The 15,142-nt window shown below is 40.5% G+C and overlaps 1 protein-coding gene across 3 annotated transcripts in view; it reads right to left on the reverse strand.

Annotated features, from left to right (window-relative positions):
• LOC133980206 (arf-GAP with Rho-GAP domain, ANK repeat and PH domain-containing protein 1-like) overlaps window positions 1-12,684 on the reverse strand; it is a 52,951-nt gene extending 40,267 nt beyond the window's left edge. For all 3 annotated transcript variants that reach the window (XM_062418846.1, XM_062418847.1, XM_062418845.1), the window contains exons 1-2: window positions 12,568-12,684; window positions 591-1,754 (exon numbers count right to left, since the gene is read on the reverse strand). In XM_062418846.1, coding sequence (XP_062274830.1) covers window positions 591-1,684 — 1,094 coding nt within the window. In that variant the 5' untranslated portion in view covers window positions 1,685-1,754; window positions 12,568-12,684. The remainder of the gene's footprint in view (window positions 1-590; window positions 1,755-12,567) is intronic.
• Between the last annotated feature and the right edge of the window lie 2,458 nt (window positions 12,685-15,142).

The following is a 15,142-nucleotide window of genomic DNA, read 5'->3' on the forward strand; positions in this document are numbered from 1 at the left end:
TCACGTTGCAAGGCCATTATCTCAAGTTTAACATGCACAGAAAGAACAGAAGACTTGACTGAGAATGGTGAGCAAAAATAAACGAGAATAGCAATGTGTTTTGTTGAAAAGTTGGACTTAAGTATTCTGCAATTTTCTTACTTTGCAAAGTTATCCAGTGGGCCTGAGTGGACCCTTTGCTTGGCCGGTTCTGGCCCACGGGCCGTATGTTTGACACCCCTGTTTTAATGACTTTAATACAAATCATTATTTTGTGCTCTATTTTAGTCTAGTTTTTATTTTATTTTTCTCTCTTTCTATTTTTCTGTACTTTGTTCATATTATTATTATTGGGTTTTCTTGTTTTTAATTGTATGTTTTAATGTTTCCAATTTTTACTATTATTGGGTTTTATTTTTTAAATTGTATGTTTTTATGTTCTTTGTTTCCAATTCTTACTGTTAAATGTTTGTTTTATGTAAAGCACATTGAGTTGCCCCTCGGTATGAAATGCACTATATAATATAAATAAAGCTGCCTTGCCTTGTGATAAATGAGAAGTTGACACCATGTAGAGCAGAATTAATCTCCAAATATTAACATGACCTTACCTGTGAGTGCTGGGAGACTGTACAGGAAACCTCTGTGGGATTGGTGGAGCACCTTTAGGTACCACCCCTACTTTAGGAGGGAGAGGTGGAGCATTTATGTCTTCACTGGGAGAGGCAGTAGGCGAGACGGGTGAAGTTTTTCGACCTCCATCGCTACCCGAATGTCGGGCAGGCGGCTGTATGTTTAATGTCTGAGGCCGAGTTTGGGAGGGAGTGAAGTTCGGGGGCTGGAGGGGTGCTTCTGTTGGGGTTTGTACAGGGGTGCTGATGGGGGTGGAAGTCTGGGACACGGACCTACTCGGTACAGCAGGGGCTTCAACTGCATTTCTGGCCTGTTTAGGTGAGGGAGGGGTTCGAGCAGGAGGTGTGGGGCTCAGAGCAGTGGTGAAGCGCTGTGGGGGGCAGTTCAGGGTGCTTCTCGGGGGGACTGGGGGTAAAGAGGTGTCAGAAGTTGGAGAAATAAGTGGAATGGGTGGAGAATCCACTGGAGCACTAGAGCGATACCTAGTCCTCTCTTTAGGCACAGGCCTCTCCCTGTCTCCATTTTCTCCTCCATCTCTCTCTTCCGCTTTTTCTCGTCTAGGTGCTGCTGGTTTTTTCTCAGGAACCGGCTTCTGATCTCCTCCTCCGCTTTCCTCCTTCATCCTGGACACCTGTCTGTCCTTGGGAACCGGTTTTTCTCTTTCTCTGGGTGCAGGTCTTGGTGTCTCTCCATCTCTTTTCTCAATTTCCTTCAGGACACTTTTTTCCTTTGGGATAGGCACAGGTCTGTCTCTCTGCAACACTTTTGAATGTCCCGTCTCCTCCGATTTCTGATCTCCATCTGCTCTCTCGGTATGGACGAGGTGGGAGTGTGTATCAGGTTGTGTTGCGGTGTGTGCATCACGATTAACTTGTGTTTTGTTCAGGCTGGCCAGGATACGTCTCTGGTGACCCGGCAGAGTGATGCCCATCAGTTCCAGCTGCTCTGGTGTGATGTTACGACACTCTCGTATCGTTGCCAGGCCGGCACTCTGAAATGCTTCAGAATACTGTTCTAGACGAAGAACACACAACCAGTCGCACACAGTCGCACAGGGCTCAGACTGAGACATGGCTGGTGTGTGTGAGTGCAAATCCACGTCCACAGAGACAATGCAGACTTCAGATCATGGCTTATGCAATCTGTGGAAGAGGAGAAAAACATGAATATATTACATGTATCACAATCTGCACAGCATGCACTCAATCAACTGAAGATCGCAGATAGCGGATATATATATTCAGCATCATCAAGCTCATAAGAAGCCAAAGACCATCTTTAAATAGAGACAGTTACAATCTTCTTCCATATGCATATTTTTATCATGTGAGAGATGATCTATTCACACATGAAGATTGTGATGAGTGATTGGAAGCTTTGCACAGCTAGTAGGAACTAGAGTCGAAATTATTTCGAAACTTAAAATTTGTAGTTTTCATTTCCCTGAAACAACTGGTATGGCAATATTCAAGAGGAACAAAAAACAACATTTATTTATGCCTGATTTTAAACTTCAAACGTTGTTTTAGTTCCTAAAAGTGAATCACAGTGCGTCACTCGGATGTTAGTCCAATTTTCGACCAGATGATAAAAAGGACTTCCCACCTACAACACTATTTAGCGAAATCCTGCAGTGCAATAATTATTTTGCTTCCTGAAACCGAGACAAGTAAATGTGATTAATAATGGCAATAAAGGCAATAGTATAAATCCAACAAGTGGCCATTTTTATAGAGTGTAAACAGCAAAGAGTCAATGTTGTGTTATAAACTGTATTGCCAGGCTGGATGACTCACCTCTGTGAAAAGAGGAAGTTGTGTTAATGTCTTAACAGCAAAATCCCCCAGTCATTTAGTTATGTGATTAGAATTGTTAGCTTTTTTTATCAGCAATTGTTTGTATGAAATGCTTTAACAAACATAAAACAAAGAGTTCAAGATCGTGTATTCAAAAAGTGCTCCAAATTAAACGATCATATTAAATTTCAGAGTGACTTTAGGTCTGTATCCCTTTTCTACAATGTGTCATTCTGTGCACACAAGACCTCCTGATCCTCAAACATATGTGACCATCTCAGGACTGAACAAACAAAAACACAGTAACTCAACTTAAAGATGAATTCTTTCTGAGCAGCCAAAAACTGTCAGTGCTCTCACACAATCACCCAACAGACCACTATGGGAGGAAGTGTAATTGACACAACAAACATTAGCACACACACACAGCTTGTTCACACAGGCTCACAAAAACCTTTCTACACCCCTCTAACACACTTAAACGCTGCATAAGTGGATTCAAGATCAGCTTTTTACAAAATACCGCCCCCACCTCCCATCGCTTACCATTAGCACTCTCTTCATGTAGCATCCGCGCTAGGTTTTCTAATGCAAGCCGTCTTAGGATCTGAATAAAGTATTATGACATAGTCCAAACTGTCCAAGGAAGAACATTTATTCCTGTAGTCCTCACATGCAGATCAATTACAAGGCTTGATAAGCAAACAGTGGGCAGTGCTGGCTCCCTGCATTTACGTAAGCAATCGCTAAATAAGGTCTGCTGGGACACATAAACTGGAGATGTCACAGAAATCTACAAAAGTGAATTTTGACAGAGCAATAAGTCATACCTCTGAAAGCTATTTTATTACTGTCACTCACTAATCACCCACTGCTGTCACATTTCATGTCTCTGCCTCGTACTTTTGACCACAGAGGAAGCTGCTTATTTCCAAGACGAGAGCTACAAACACAAACATAGTGTAATGTGGAAGTGTCTGATGTCTTTGAGGCCTTTGATGGACCTGATACACGCCTGAGAGGAAAATGATACATGTAAAGTTGTTAGCTTGTTTTTTTTGTTCTCATTCAGTTCAATGTAAGTCATGCTAATAAGCCTCACATCCTGCTGGAGAGCTACTTCTATTTTTCTATTTATAGCTGCTAATCTGCATGTAAATCTGTTTGCAATGTTTTTATAATATGCAATATTTTTTTGTAAGAATCTTTTCTCATAAAGACACATGGTCTGATGAGCAGTCATTCTTGTTATATGTCTGTGAGTGTTTGTGTAGTTCCTAGTTAAAAAAAAAAATCACTCAAAAGGTGGGTAATTGGTTTTAAAGGTGATTAAAATTAATATAGTCACAAACAAAGATATTTACTTACAGACAGCAGCAAACAAATGACAGGAGCCTGACTTCATTAGCAGAATGAGAAAACCACAACCTGCACTATCCTGGTCCAAGAAATAGCACTCACCAGTATGTGTGAATGTGTTGAAATGACTGCAATGCATTTCCTGTCAAAGGTTTCTTCAAATGGGGCAGAGAACACAGGGCAGAGGGACAGTGCTAATCTTGCTCTCTTTTTTCACACAGTTCCTATTTTTGAATTGAGGAACTCAGAAAAGCCTTCATGTGATGGATTACAGTATGATTGGTCTCTAGCCGTCACTGGACTGTTACTCATAAACCAAAGACTGTGGACGTAGCGAGGCGTGATGTCACCCATTGGTTTGCCTGTTCGAAGGCCAGAGTTGCTGCCATCATTTCCATTTCCGGTCAGGACCTTCCACATAAGGAGTGAGGGGTGTTTCCTCTCACACTCTGAAAAACATGCCCTGCTACCGTCAACCAAAGCCAACGCTAACTTACAGATGAGCAAACGATGCAGACTTGTGCAAACTGTCAGTCACAGGTGTCAACGCCCCCACAGCAGATGTCAAAGCTACTATTTGTGTCTACATCTTATTAACAGAGCGGTAATTCCCAAACTGACCACCAGCACAATTATCAGAGGGCCTGAATTTGGAGATTGAGACCAAAACAAACTCATTGAAAAATTTATTTTTTGGGATAGGAGTCCATTGGAGCCAGCATGTAGCAGCCATCAGTGGTATTTCTATATTAGTATATATTAGTATATTGTTTCCTTATGTCATAAACTAAACACACAGAGTCAAGAAATTACATTTTAATGCACATAGTGTCAGACACAGAATTTCTCTCTACAGCACTTAAAATCAGCTTTGTGTGTTTCTTGTTTGTGTGTATTTGTGTGTGTGTGTGTTGTCTATATGGAGCGAGACCAAGATGTGCTTAATGCTTCTGCAGAGGGTGAGAAAAGCAAAGGAAAACAGTTCAGTTTGAATAACATACAGTACAGTCTGTCGTTTTATAATTGAAGATGATGTTGAAATATATTCAAAGTGTGGCAAGATAAAAGCATATCAGATCATCTCCGTGCCTCGATAATGTAAAGCAGATCATAGCTAATGAAATGTTTTTTAAGGTGACAAAAACATGATGGCATGCAGACAAGTAATACAGTAGAGAAACTCACAAACTGAGAGGTTAGTGGCATTAACAGTGAGCAGCTACAACTACGTGTCATCACAATACTGGAGGATGAGACCAAGGAGATGCAGCTGTAGACCAAGACACAGGACTTCATATTATGAAGAAGGAAACCACACAAACACGACAGACCCAGGCAGCGAGAAGAAGTGTCTCAAAATAGCTCAGTGCATGAATGTAGCAATATGATAACAGCTTCTCGTTCCACGCACACATCAGCATGTGATTATTGTATTTTAATTGTTAGAAGTGTCCACACACTAAAATAGTGTTTCCATAGTTACTGCAGCACAATAGGTGTGAAAACAAACAAACAAAAACAAACCTCAATGTGTTATTAATCATGAGGTAAGAGGCGTAAGTGTACCAGTGTTTAGTGTTTTATCACTTTATAACCAAAATGAAGACACACCTTAAGTTTCAGTCTCTGTGAGGCTCTGTTGGCGAAAAATAAAAAGGTCCAGTCTGGCCTTGTAGTCTTCCAAAGAACCCACTTTTATGCCCCCTGTCCTTTGGCTGACTTGACCCCTGAATTAGGATTTCTGCCTCTATAATACAAACGTCCAGCTTTACGTTGCACCTGTCCTGACTCCAAACCCGAGAGTGATAGTGGAAAATGTGCTGGTGATCGGTTAGCTACCTGACAAGATAAAACACATAGACACAACATGGAGATGGCAATCATCCAATTCCTGTCTTCATGCTAAGCGAGGCTAAACACGACCTGGACCTGTGTCTGTACTGAAGATGAAATTGATCTTATCAGCTGACTGTTGGCAAGACAGCAAACAAGCACATTTCCAAATAAATGTCAACATGTTCCTTTAAACTGCTTAAAACGTTTTCAGAGAGCAGCAGGTGCTTGGTAAAATCTGTACGTTCGGTGTTCATCAACCCCCGACTTCCATTTTCTTTTGGCTTTTATTTCATTTTCTGCACTTTTCAACCCCTGTTTTTGCTCTCTGTGAATTTCAATACATTTATCTCTCAGCTCTCGCTTGCTCTCTGTTCATCTCTCGCTCCCTCCCTCCCACTCAGAGAGCTGCCAATAACAGGGTCTCTGTGCTGCCTTCACAATGGAGCATTCTGTTGCCCGGGCAAGTATACACACACATACACACATACACATACACACACACACACACGAAGGAAGGAAACACATGGTAGGGGCCCACTGTTGAGTCTAGTCACACACTCTAAAGCAAGTGATCACCTAATAATATTGTGTGTGTGTGTGTGTGTGTGTGTGTGTGTGTGTGTGTGTGTGATGGGGGGGGGGGGGGGGGGGGGGGGTGACTCAGGAATAATGTTTCAGGCCTCATATTCCCTTTTAATTTATTACACACACACACACACACACACACACACACACACACACACACACACACACACACACACACGGCCGAGGTGTTACATTTTCTTTCTGTTTGCACTGTCGTCAGATTCATCTCCGCTTACTGCCGTCTCCTCTGCTTTAACGAGACAATGTGTGGAGGATCAGGTTTATTAGATGTGTCCTGTTACATCGTGTTGCTTTATTATAGTATTAAGGTTTCTAAATCAGATAAATATGTATATCAGCTGCAAATTAACACTTTATCGACACCGAAACCATGTCCGCCCACCCCTCTTGCTACATACAAAAAAGTGATAAAGCTATAGCACAGTAGCATGTATGGTTCAAAGAAACCACAATAGCCTCAGAGTTTGTGACCACGTTTGAACCTCCCGAGAACAGGCGTAAACTAGAACTTTGTCCTAGCCTCATTTCACATTTGTCTTACTTTCTCTTCACTCTGCCAGCTGATGCGATGAAGAGTCGTGACCGAACTCTATTCGTATTGAACAGCAGGAGGCTTCACGTATTCATATATTGCTTAATGGCTATCTGCAGCTTGGGTTTAATGTGTGCAATATTCAAAGCTGTAGCATGAAGCAGGCTGAATGCACTTTGTCTTTAAAGATGTCAGCGCAGTGTTGCATATGGAGGCCCCCGTTGCTCTGATCGCCTCCAGTTAACTTGCCAGTGCTGAACGGCATTTAACGTTTGTCATGCATAAAGAAAAAGTGCCAGTAGATGCTTGTCATACCTTGGATTTTTGTCACATTAATTTGATGATATCACAATCTCAGCAGTGCCGTCCAGGCCACCTACCTGAGGTCACCAAGTCCATAGTGATTACGAGCTATATCACAGTAAAGAGGGTGATTATTAACCATGTTATATTTTAATATAGGTGTTAAAACAATGTAAAACTAATCATTATCATCAGCCCAAAATATTAATACTTAGATACACACACACACACACACACCTGCCTAAACAAATATTGACTTATTTGGTGCCAGAAACACAGTATGTTGTGTAGAGATATTATAACAACAATATGACTGTAAGACTGTAAGAAAATGTGGACTTTGGTCAGACAGCACATACAACACACACACACACACACACACACACACAGGTCGTTAAGTTGTAAATTAAAAACTGTAAAACTATAAAACTATTAAACTATAAAGTGGCAAATGTCAATTGTATTTCTCATGTCTAGTCTCTAATAAAGGAACACAGTTGAATATTTCATGCTGATATTCTGGATAATTTAGTCTAATTAATGCTTAACACTTTTTTTTTTCATTTCCAAATGGTGCTGAATGGTGAAAATTATATGATAATATGTACTTTACTGGTCTATGTTAATTCTGAGCTGCTCTACAGAAACACAGTGCCATACTGGTGAATAGAAAAGTGAGTAGACTTAAGTTCAGCTGTCTTAAAGATCACTACTCTGAACCACTCCTCTGGCTCTTGAGGGAAATGATCCAAAACAAGCTAGAATTTCCTCTCGACCATTTCTCACAAGGGTGAAGGAAGAGGAAAATGTTTTCGATTAAATGCCATCATGACACGGAGCACATACTAACAGATCAGGAATGTGGAGAATTCAAAACCTAGCTTCTGACTGATTTCAACAAGTTTTTCTTTTTCAAAAAATTCAGCAGCAAAATGTGCATTTCCCTAGATAACACAAGTAGTAAAGAAGGGTTAGAGGATTGTTGTGTGAGGGTGAAACATTTAACATCTTTATGTGTCAAAATCGTAGGTGTGGTCCAAGCCATCAATGTGTCTATATTTAATTTCCTCACTTTAACTCAGGAACAAGTCTACTTTAAGGCAATGTGGATGAATTCTATGTATCTATCATTTAAATGTTGCTACTTATTGCTTCATCCCAGTTGTTAAACCTCATTAAGCAGCACGAACAGGGACCTTTGTTGCTAATTACCCAACAAAAAGAAAAAGAACGCCTAGGGCACCAGTCAAAAATCAGCATTAGGTTTCAAAAATCCAGTTCAGTGAGGCTCAACTACTTCAGCATTCATCTGCAGTCATGTGTTCTGCACCTGATGAATATAAAGTAAGTCAAATATTTATTCTTCATGATGTTCACAAACCAAACTCTGTGTCATTAAGTGCTGGGAAGTTGCTGGCTGGTGTACAGGGGATTTATCATTTTCTTTTCTGGGAAAAAGCTGCTTCATGTACCTGCTGCATACCCCATATTTCTGAAATCAGCATTCACATAACTTTACATTGACTCACTACAGTATATGTGCCCCTTTGAGACCAGCAGCTGGGTAATCGATCACCATAGACTGATTTTAATTAGGCCCTCAGATGTCAATCAAGGTGTTGTCCTTATAAGAACTGCTGAAAACACAAACACACACACACACACACACACACACGCACACACTGGCCGTGACTCACATACCCACCACTAGACACACTGCTGCTTTCAGACCACTTTCAATTAGAGCTGAATAGTGACTCAGTCCTGCCAGTAAAGAAACGCATCTGAACAATGTCCTCCAGTGAACGAGTTTGTGTGTCAGCTAGAGACGCAGGCCTCAAACTCTTCAGGGTGCAACATTTCACGGGAGGACGTCTTTATGCTTCCCGTGGAAACTGACTACTGATCACCTCATCTGAGCTAGTACACACACATCCTACAAAGTCATCAGCCTGCGACCAAAAACAATGTTTTGGCTTCAGTGAGTGTGGGTTCTTTCACCATCAACGTCAGCTATTATAACAAGTACAAACTTACATCACAGTAAGTGTGAACTGTCCGTCCCCCTTTGCTGTCTCAAAGCATAAATATATGTTCAGGATAATGATGGATGATTTGCACACATTCATCCTTTTCATTATGCCCATTTTTGATTATTACTTTTCTAAAAGGTTTGACACGTCGCAGCCAACTAAAACTACACTCTCCAAAATGGTAACTGGGAGTGTGTCTCACAGAGATTATGTAAATGCTCTAAACGTGGGTGTCTAGTCTACAGTCTTTAAAAAGATGTTTATTCACTTCGCTTTCAGAATCAATTTTGCTTCTTTGTAAAATGATCATCAAAAAATCTCATGTACACCTGAGAAGTCTTGTTTGCGGAGTGAACACACATTAAAAAAGAGAACGAGAACACCCACACACACACACACACTCTTTGCTTGCTCAATGAAGATACTTTTTTAATAAATACAACATTTCAGTCACTGACCTTCTTCAGGTACATGCTGAAAAATGGAAGTATACATCTTAAAAACAAAAGGCGGGCCGGATTATTAGCAAAAAACAAACAAATAAAAAAACTTCCTCCATCAAGCTAACCTCAACCTCACCAGAAGCACAAACCCTTCTCGCAATAATGTACAGTTTTGAGGTACAATATGTAACCTCAGCTTGATGTCATTATTGTCCCAGCCCCCTATTTATCACTTCTTGCTCAGTTGCATACATTTACAGCCATGCTGCTCGATGTGTCTCTTGAATCACAAAGATACTCCTCCTCTAACCTCACTATGGAGTGATTCAGTGACGAGTAATCATGTGAGTGTATGGGGCAGACAAAGAGAAGGACAAAGAGAGAAAAATGGACAGGAAAGTGGTAGACACAAGAGAAAGACAGACAGGCACAAACAGACGACGCTTTCAGCTGCAATTTGATGTCAACGACTGATAAATAATTCAGGAAGAGCTTGTATCCTCAGCCGAAGTACAATCTCAATCAACAATGTGAACTTAAATCGTCTCAACACTGCATTGTGTGGCTCTCACGCTGTCAGACACAGAAATCTTGGGGTTTAGTTGAAAGAGATATTTACATCTGTGCCTTGATAAACAACGTCCTGTATCTCAGTGTGCATTTGAACAGACAGTAACTGGCATTTGCATTTTCCACTACGGGACAAAATAAGGTCAGCAGGGCCCTGATGCTATTTCTGTCACTTCCCACAGAATAACATGATGCGAGCGCTTTTATGTGTGGCTCTCTGAAATGATGAACAGTGTCTTTTCAAACCTGGAGCTTGTTTCTTGCTGTGCACACATTAAAAAGTCCTCTGACCAGCAGATAAAAACCACTGAGTAACACTGACTACACTGCAGAGTTCGTGTGAATGTGGGAGCAGACTGCTTACTCAGAACAGACAGCAGATCATTTCCATGTTATGGTTCAAGTGCTGCTGCTGTGCGGGAGAACTGAAGTGTTTGTAAAAATCTTGTATACCTCAACGTTAAGGGTCTACTGAGCAAGGTAATCATGCAAAATGTACTCCATTTAAAGGCTTTTTACCCACTTGCAAATGTTCTTCGTCTGTGACTATACTTCACAGAGAGCATGTTTGAACTGAAAAGGAAATAATCAAAAGGGAAAAAAACAAAAAGAAGTTTCCACTTATCTTAATATCTTATCTGATAACATATTTAAACAGTTTCACTACTGATCACACCCTATCCCCCCTTGTATGAACTAAAAAAAAAAATGCACATGTAAGCACTCTTACATGGCGTTATATAAAAAGCAGGAACAAGTGGCTGAAAATGGTAGGTCTGACTGAACTACTGTAGACTATAGTAGTTAAACTAGTATATTAACTACATTTTGCAGTAACTTGTTCAACTAGAATCAAGCTGGCATAGGGATTTTAGTAGTTAATTACTTTTTTGACATTTTGAGGTGGACTTACTTGCCCTTTGACTGACCGTCTCACTGTCGTACAACAGTTTCTACTCTGAAAAAACTAAGCTGACAGGTGACCAAAGTAATGCTACAGTCAGGGAAAAATCTAAAAGGTGCCATTTCAAGATAAACACATTTTAAGTGAACATCTGCATTAAACAAAACAACACTTTTACATGTTTTTCTGTCATTGTCTAAGTGAGAAGTAGCCTACACTATTCACTTAAATTTTCACTTTCAATTGAGTGGTATTTATAGCAATCATTTCTCGTCATTTTGTTACCCTATATGGGATCATTTTATATTGCATTGCAGATGTTGTTAGATTTTTTTATTAAGAAGTAGTTTGACCTACTTTTCCCCAACTCTTTATTGCTCTTGAGAGTAGCTTTGCCTTTGTAGTTAGTTCAACTTCTTCCAGTGTGAAGTCATTGGTATATAGCTTGTAAATCTATGCTGTCAAGAGCAGGTTCCTCAACACTGTGAAAAGGGGATGATATCCTTCATAAGAAAGTAATACACACACGCAAGGTTCACACTTGTTGGGCCTAAATTGCCACCTGTCTCACCTGTCCACCTGCTTATTGACAGCTGAGTTCACACATAATACATTGGCAAACCAGCTATATGATCAACGTTCTATCGACAGGCAATGGGACATTGTATAAATCCAGTTACAAAACGTGATCAATCCATGCAAACAAACAGCTTGAAAACAAAGAATTCCTGTGGGGATAAACAATTTCTCTCCGCTTGTGCCTGAGCTGAGATTAACAACCACACATTTTAAAGAGTTACCAAGAATTCCAAATCGAGAATTATTTCCTCCTCCTGTTTAAATATTGTTATAAGATACTAAAAGAATAACTTGACTGGAAAATTTGAGAAAAACACCAAAAAAAAACCTTGTTTTTTTATTTAAAACTGTTACAACTCAGCTAAAAGTGACCGTTAACACCATGGCGACAGGTCAAGCTAACGGTCAAGCGAACGTAACCTAGACAACGCAGTATTCTGTTCGGTGTCTCTGTTGGTAAATTGTTGTCTATTCATTTCAACTGTGCTGCTGCTGTGGGAAATAAAATTCATCCTGACAGTCCTCCTCCTCTTTTAATATTGTCATAAGATACTAAAAGCAGAACTCGGTAGTTTGACATTAAAAAATCTAAATAAACAACCTTTTCTATGTGTTTTAATGTTGTTTTTTGATTTTTAACTGTTACGACTCAGCTAAAGATTCATCCAGACAGTCCTCCTATTTAAATATTGTCATAAGATACTAAAAGCAGAACTTGATTCGAAAATGTGACCCAAAAAAAACAACCTTTTTTAATATGTTTTAATGTTGTTTTTTGATTTTTATAACTGTTACAACTCAGCTAAAAGTGACCGTTAACACCGTGGCGACTGGTCAAGCTAACGGTCAAGCGAACGTAACCTAGACAACGCAGTTTCTGTTCGGTGTCTCTGTTGGTAAATTGTTGTCTATTCATTTCAACTGTGCTGCTGCTGTGGGAAATAAAATTCATCCTGACAGGAAAAAGATTCAAAAAATTTTCTCGCTCTCTTACCTTTTTCAAACGCTTCGCAAGTGTCCGACTCACAGAGTTACACTGAAGATCGTTGCTGAAAAGTGAGGTTAGCGTCCAACAACTGCGACGCCGAGTAGCGGATAAACACTATTTTTTTTTCTCTCACGAATGAAAATCAGCAACAAACTCAGAAGCAGTCATTAAGAATCTTAGCTAAAGTATATACTCCATTACCGGAAACACCTCTCCAAAATAAATACTTGAGTGCTCATGTAAACGTTCTAAGGTTTTATTTTGAAACCAAAGAATGTCATACTTCTGGTGTTACTCTGGCTAATTGTGGCTCTTGACGCAGCAAAAATGGTAAAAAAAAACTTCCGCCTGGCCGTCATGTGACCATTGATACTGACTGGACAGCCCTCTCTGTTTTCATGAAAATGCCCTTTAACCATCTAAGATCCCACTTTCATCTAACCAGTGGGTCTTTACAGCACACACACTAACACTGACACACACACACACACGCACACACGCGCACACACACACACACACACACACACACACACACACTAACATACAGACACACTAACACAGACACACACTAACACACACACTAACACACACACTAACACTGACACACACACACACACACACCCTAACATACAGACACTAACACAGAAACACACACACACACTAACATACACACACACTAACACACTAACACAGACACACTAACATACACACAGACGCACACTAACACACACACACTAACACACACTGACACACACTAACACACACACACACACACACTAAAACACACTCATAATACACAAAATAAAATGAATGAAAATGTAACTATTAACTCACTTTGGGCTGCATCACACACACACATCAATATCACAAAACACACACCGTGTAGACCTAATTTCCACATCTGGGCTTTCTTCAGTCATAAAAATGAAGTAGATATAAATGCAAAACTTTTTTTTTATTGGGTCAATTCCAAAGCCTGATTTGCATTCACACAGTTTCACTCACTACATCAATTAAAAACAGGTTAGGTAACTCACTGAAAAATGTATTGAACTGGAGTTAGATCATAAGCCAAATGAGCAGTCAACAACAAATAGATATGTAATTGAGATGGTATGTTAACAGTTATAATCTTGGAAAACATCGTCACCATGATCAGAAATACATTTTGAAGAGACATTATTGATGAAAGCGGTGGTGATGTGGCATTCAGATCAGCACTCAATCCAACAATGCTTCTTGTTTGTCACTTGTAAGGCTCCACAGGAACCAGAAGAGGGCAATCACACATCAAGATACTGAGCGAGCCTTGTTCATGGTGGGAGAGAGAGAGAATTTCTTAAAAAGCACACAACAATAAATGTAAAGCAGCATTTGTAGTAGAAAGGCATCATTGCAGAGTGTTGCTTAGCTTGCATTTTTAGCTATACAGTCAGCAAGATGAGAGCATCAGAGAGGGAGAGAGAGAGAGAGAGAGGAGGGAGGCTTGGATGCAATACGCTATAGATCAAACTGAAACCCATAAGTTCACAGCAACACCGTACATCATGATGTACCAGGACACTCCAAACATGAAACATTAATGCACTAAACATATCCCACTTGTGAGTTTCCACAGATCAAAAAAGGGCACATTTATCATTGTGCTCTGTCGGCCGTTTCATTTTCATGATGATTTCAGAAAGCTGAAGGGGAACTGTGGTTATAACTGTGGCCTTTATATGTGCGTGTGTGACATTATGTGCATGTTTGTATGTGTTATGTTCCTTCATGTCACAGTCAGGGGCTCTATTACCCTGAAGATTGGTAATATTTGACCCTTCGGGAGCCTTGGTGAATAAATATACTGACTCTGTGACAACTCAGTGACTTTGCAATGGTGTTACTCATGTTAGCCTTATGGAAAAAGAGAAAAAGGAGACAAGGTACAAAACAAGGAGTAAAACTTTTAAGAGAGAAATGAGAGGAAGTGAAATTGTGGGCGAATGAAATTAAAAGAGCAACATGTGGCCAAGATGGAGGCTGCAGAGAAGACAATCAAATGCAAATAAATGGTTGAAGCCGGGTAAGGCAAAGGGAAAAGGAGGCGAGGAAAAACACAAGAGTGGCAGAGGAAGAGAGAAATAACTGAAGTTAAATATCAAAAGGAGGAGAGAGGGGTGAAGGGTGGATGAAAGGTAGGATAGGAGGAAGATGGGAGAAGAAAAGAAACAGGGCAAGAGAAGAGGAGACATGGTTGAGTAGAGTAAGGGGGAGAATATACAGGAGATGGAGGCAGAGGGAGTGGGAGAGGAGGAGAAGGAGGAGGAGGTGGGGTTGGTGATGAGTCATCACCCAGCTATCAGCCCTGGTGGGCCGGGCTGCTGTGGGGGTGGCAGTGTGACACATATGCAGAAACACACGCGCGGAGGGATGCTGGTCGTCATGCCGCTTATATGTCTCCTCCTGCTGCGGAGGCGGGTGGAAGACAATGCAGGGATGCCTCTGGGACACACAGTTCTCACACACACACACACACACACACACACACACACACACACACACACACACACACACACACACACACACACACACACACACA

The sequence above is a fragment of the Scomber scombrus genome, chromosome 5 (genome assembly GCF_963691925.1).
Source record: "Scomber scombrus chromosome 5, fScoSco1.1, whole genome shotgun sequence".
Taxonomy (NCBI): domain Eukaryota; kingdom Metazoa; phylum Chordata; class Actinopteri; order Scombriformes; family Scombridae; genus Scomber; species Scomber scombrus.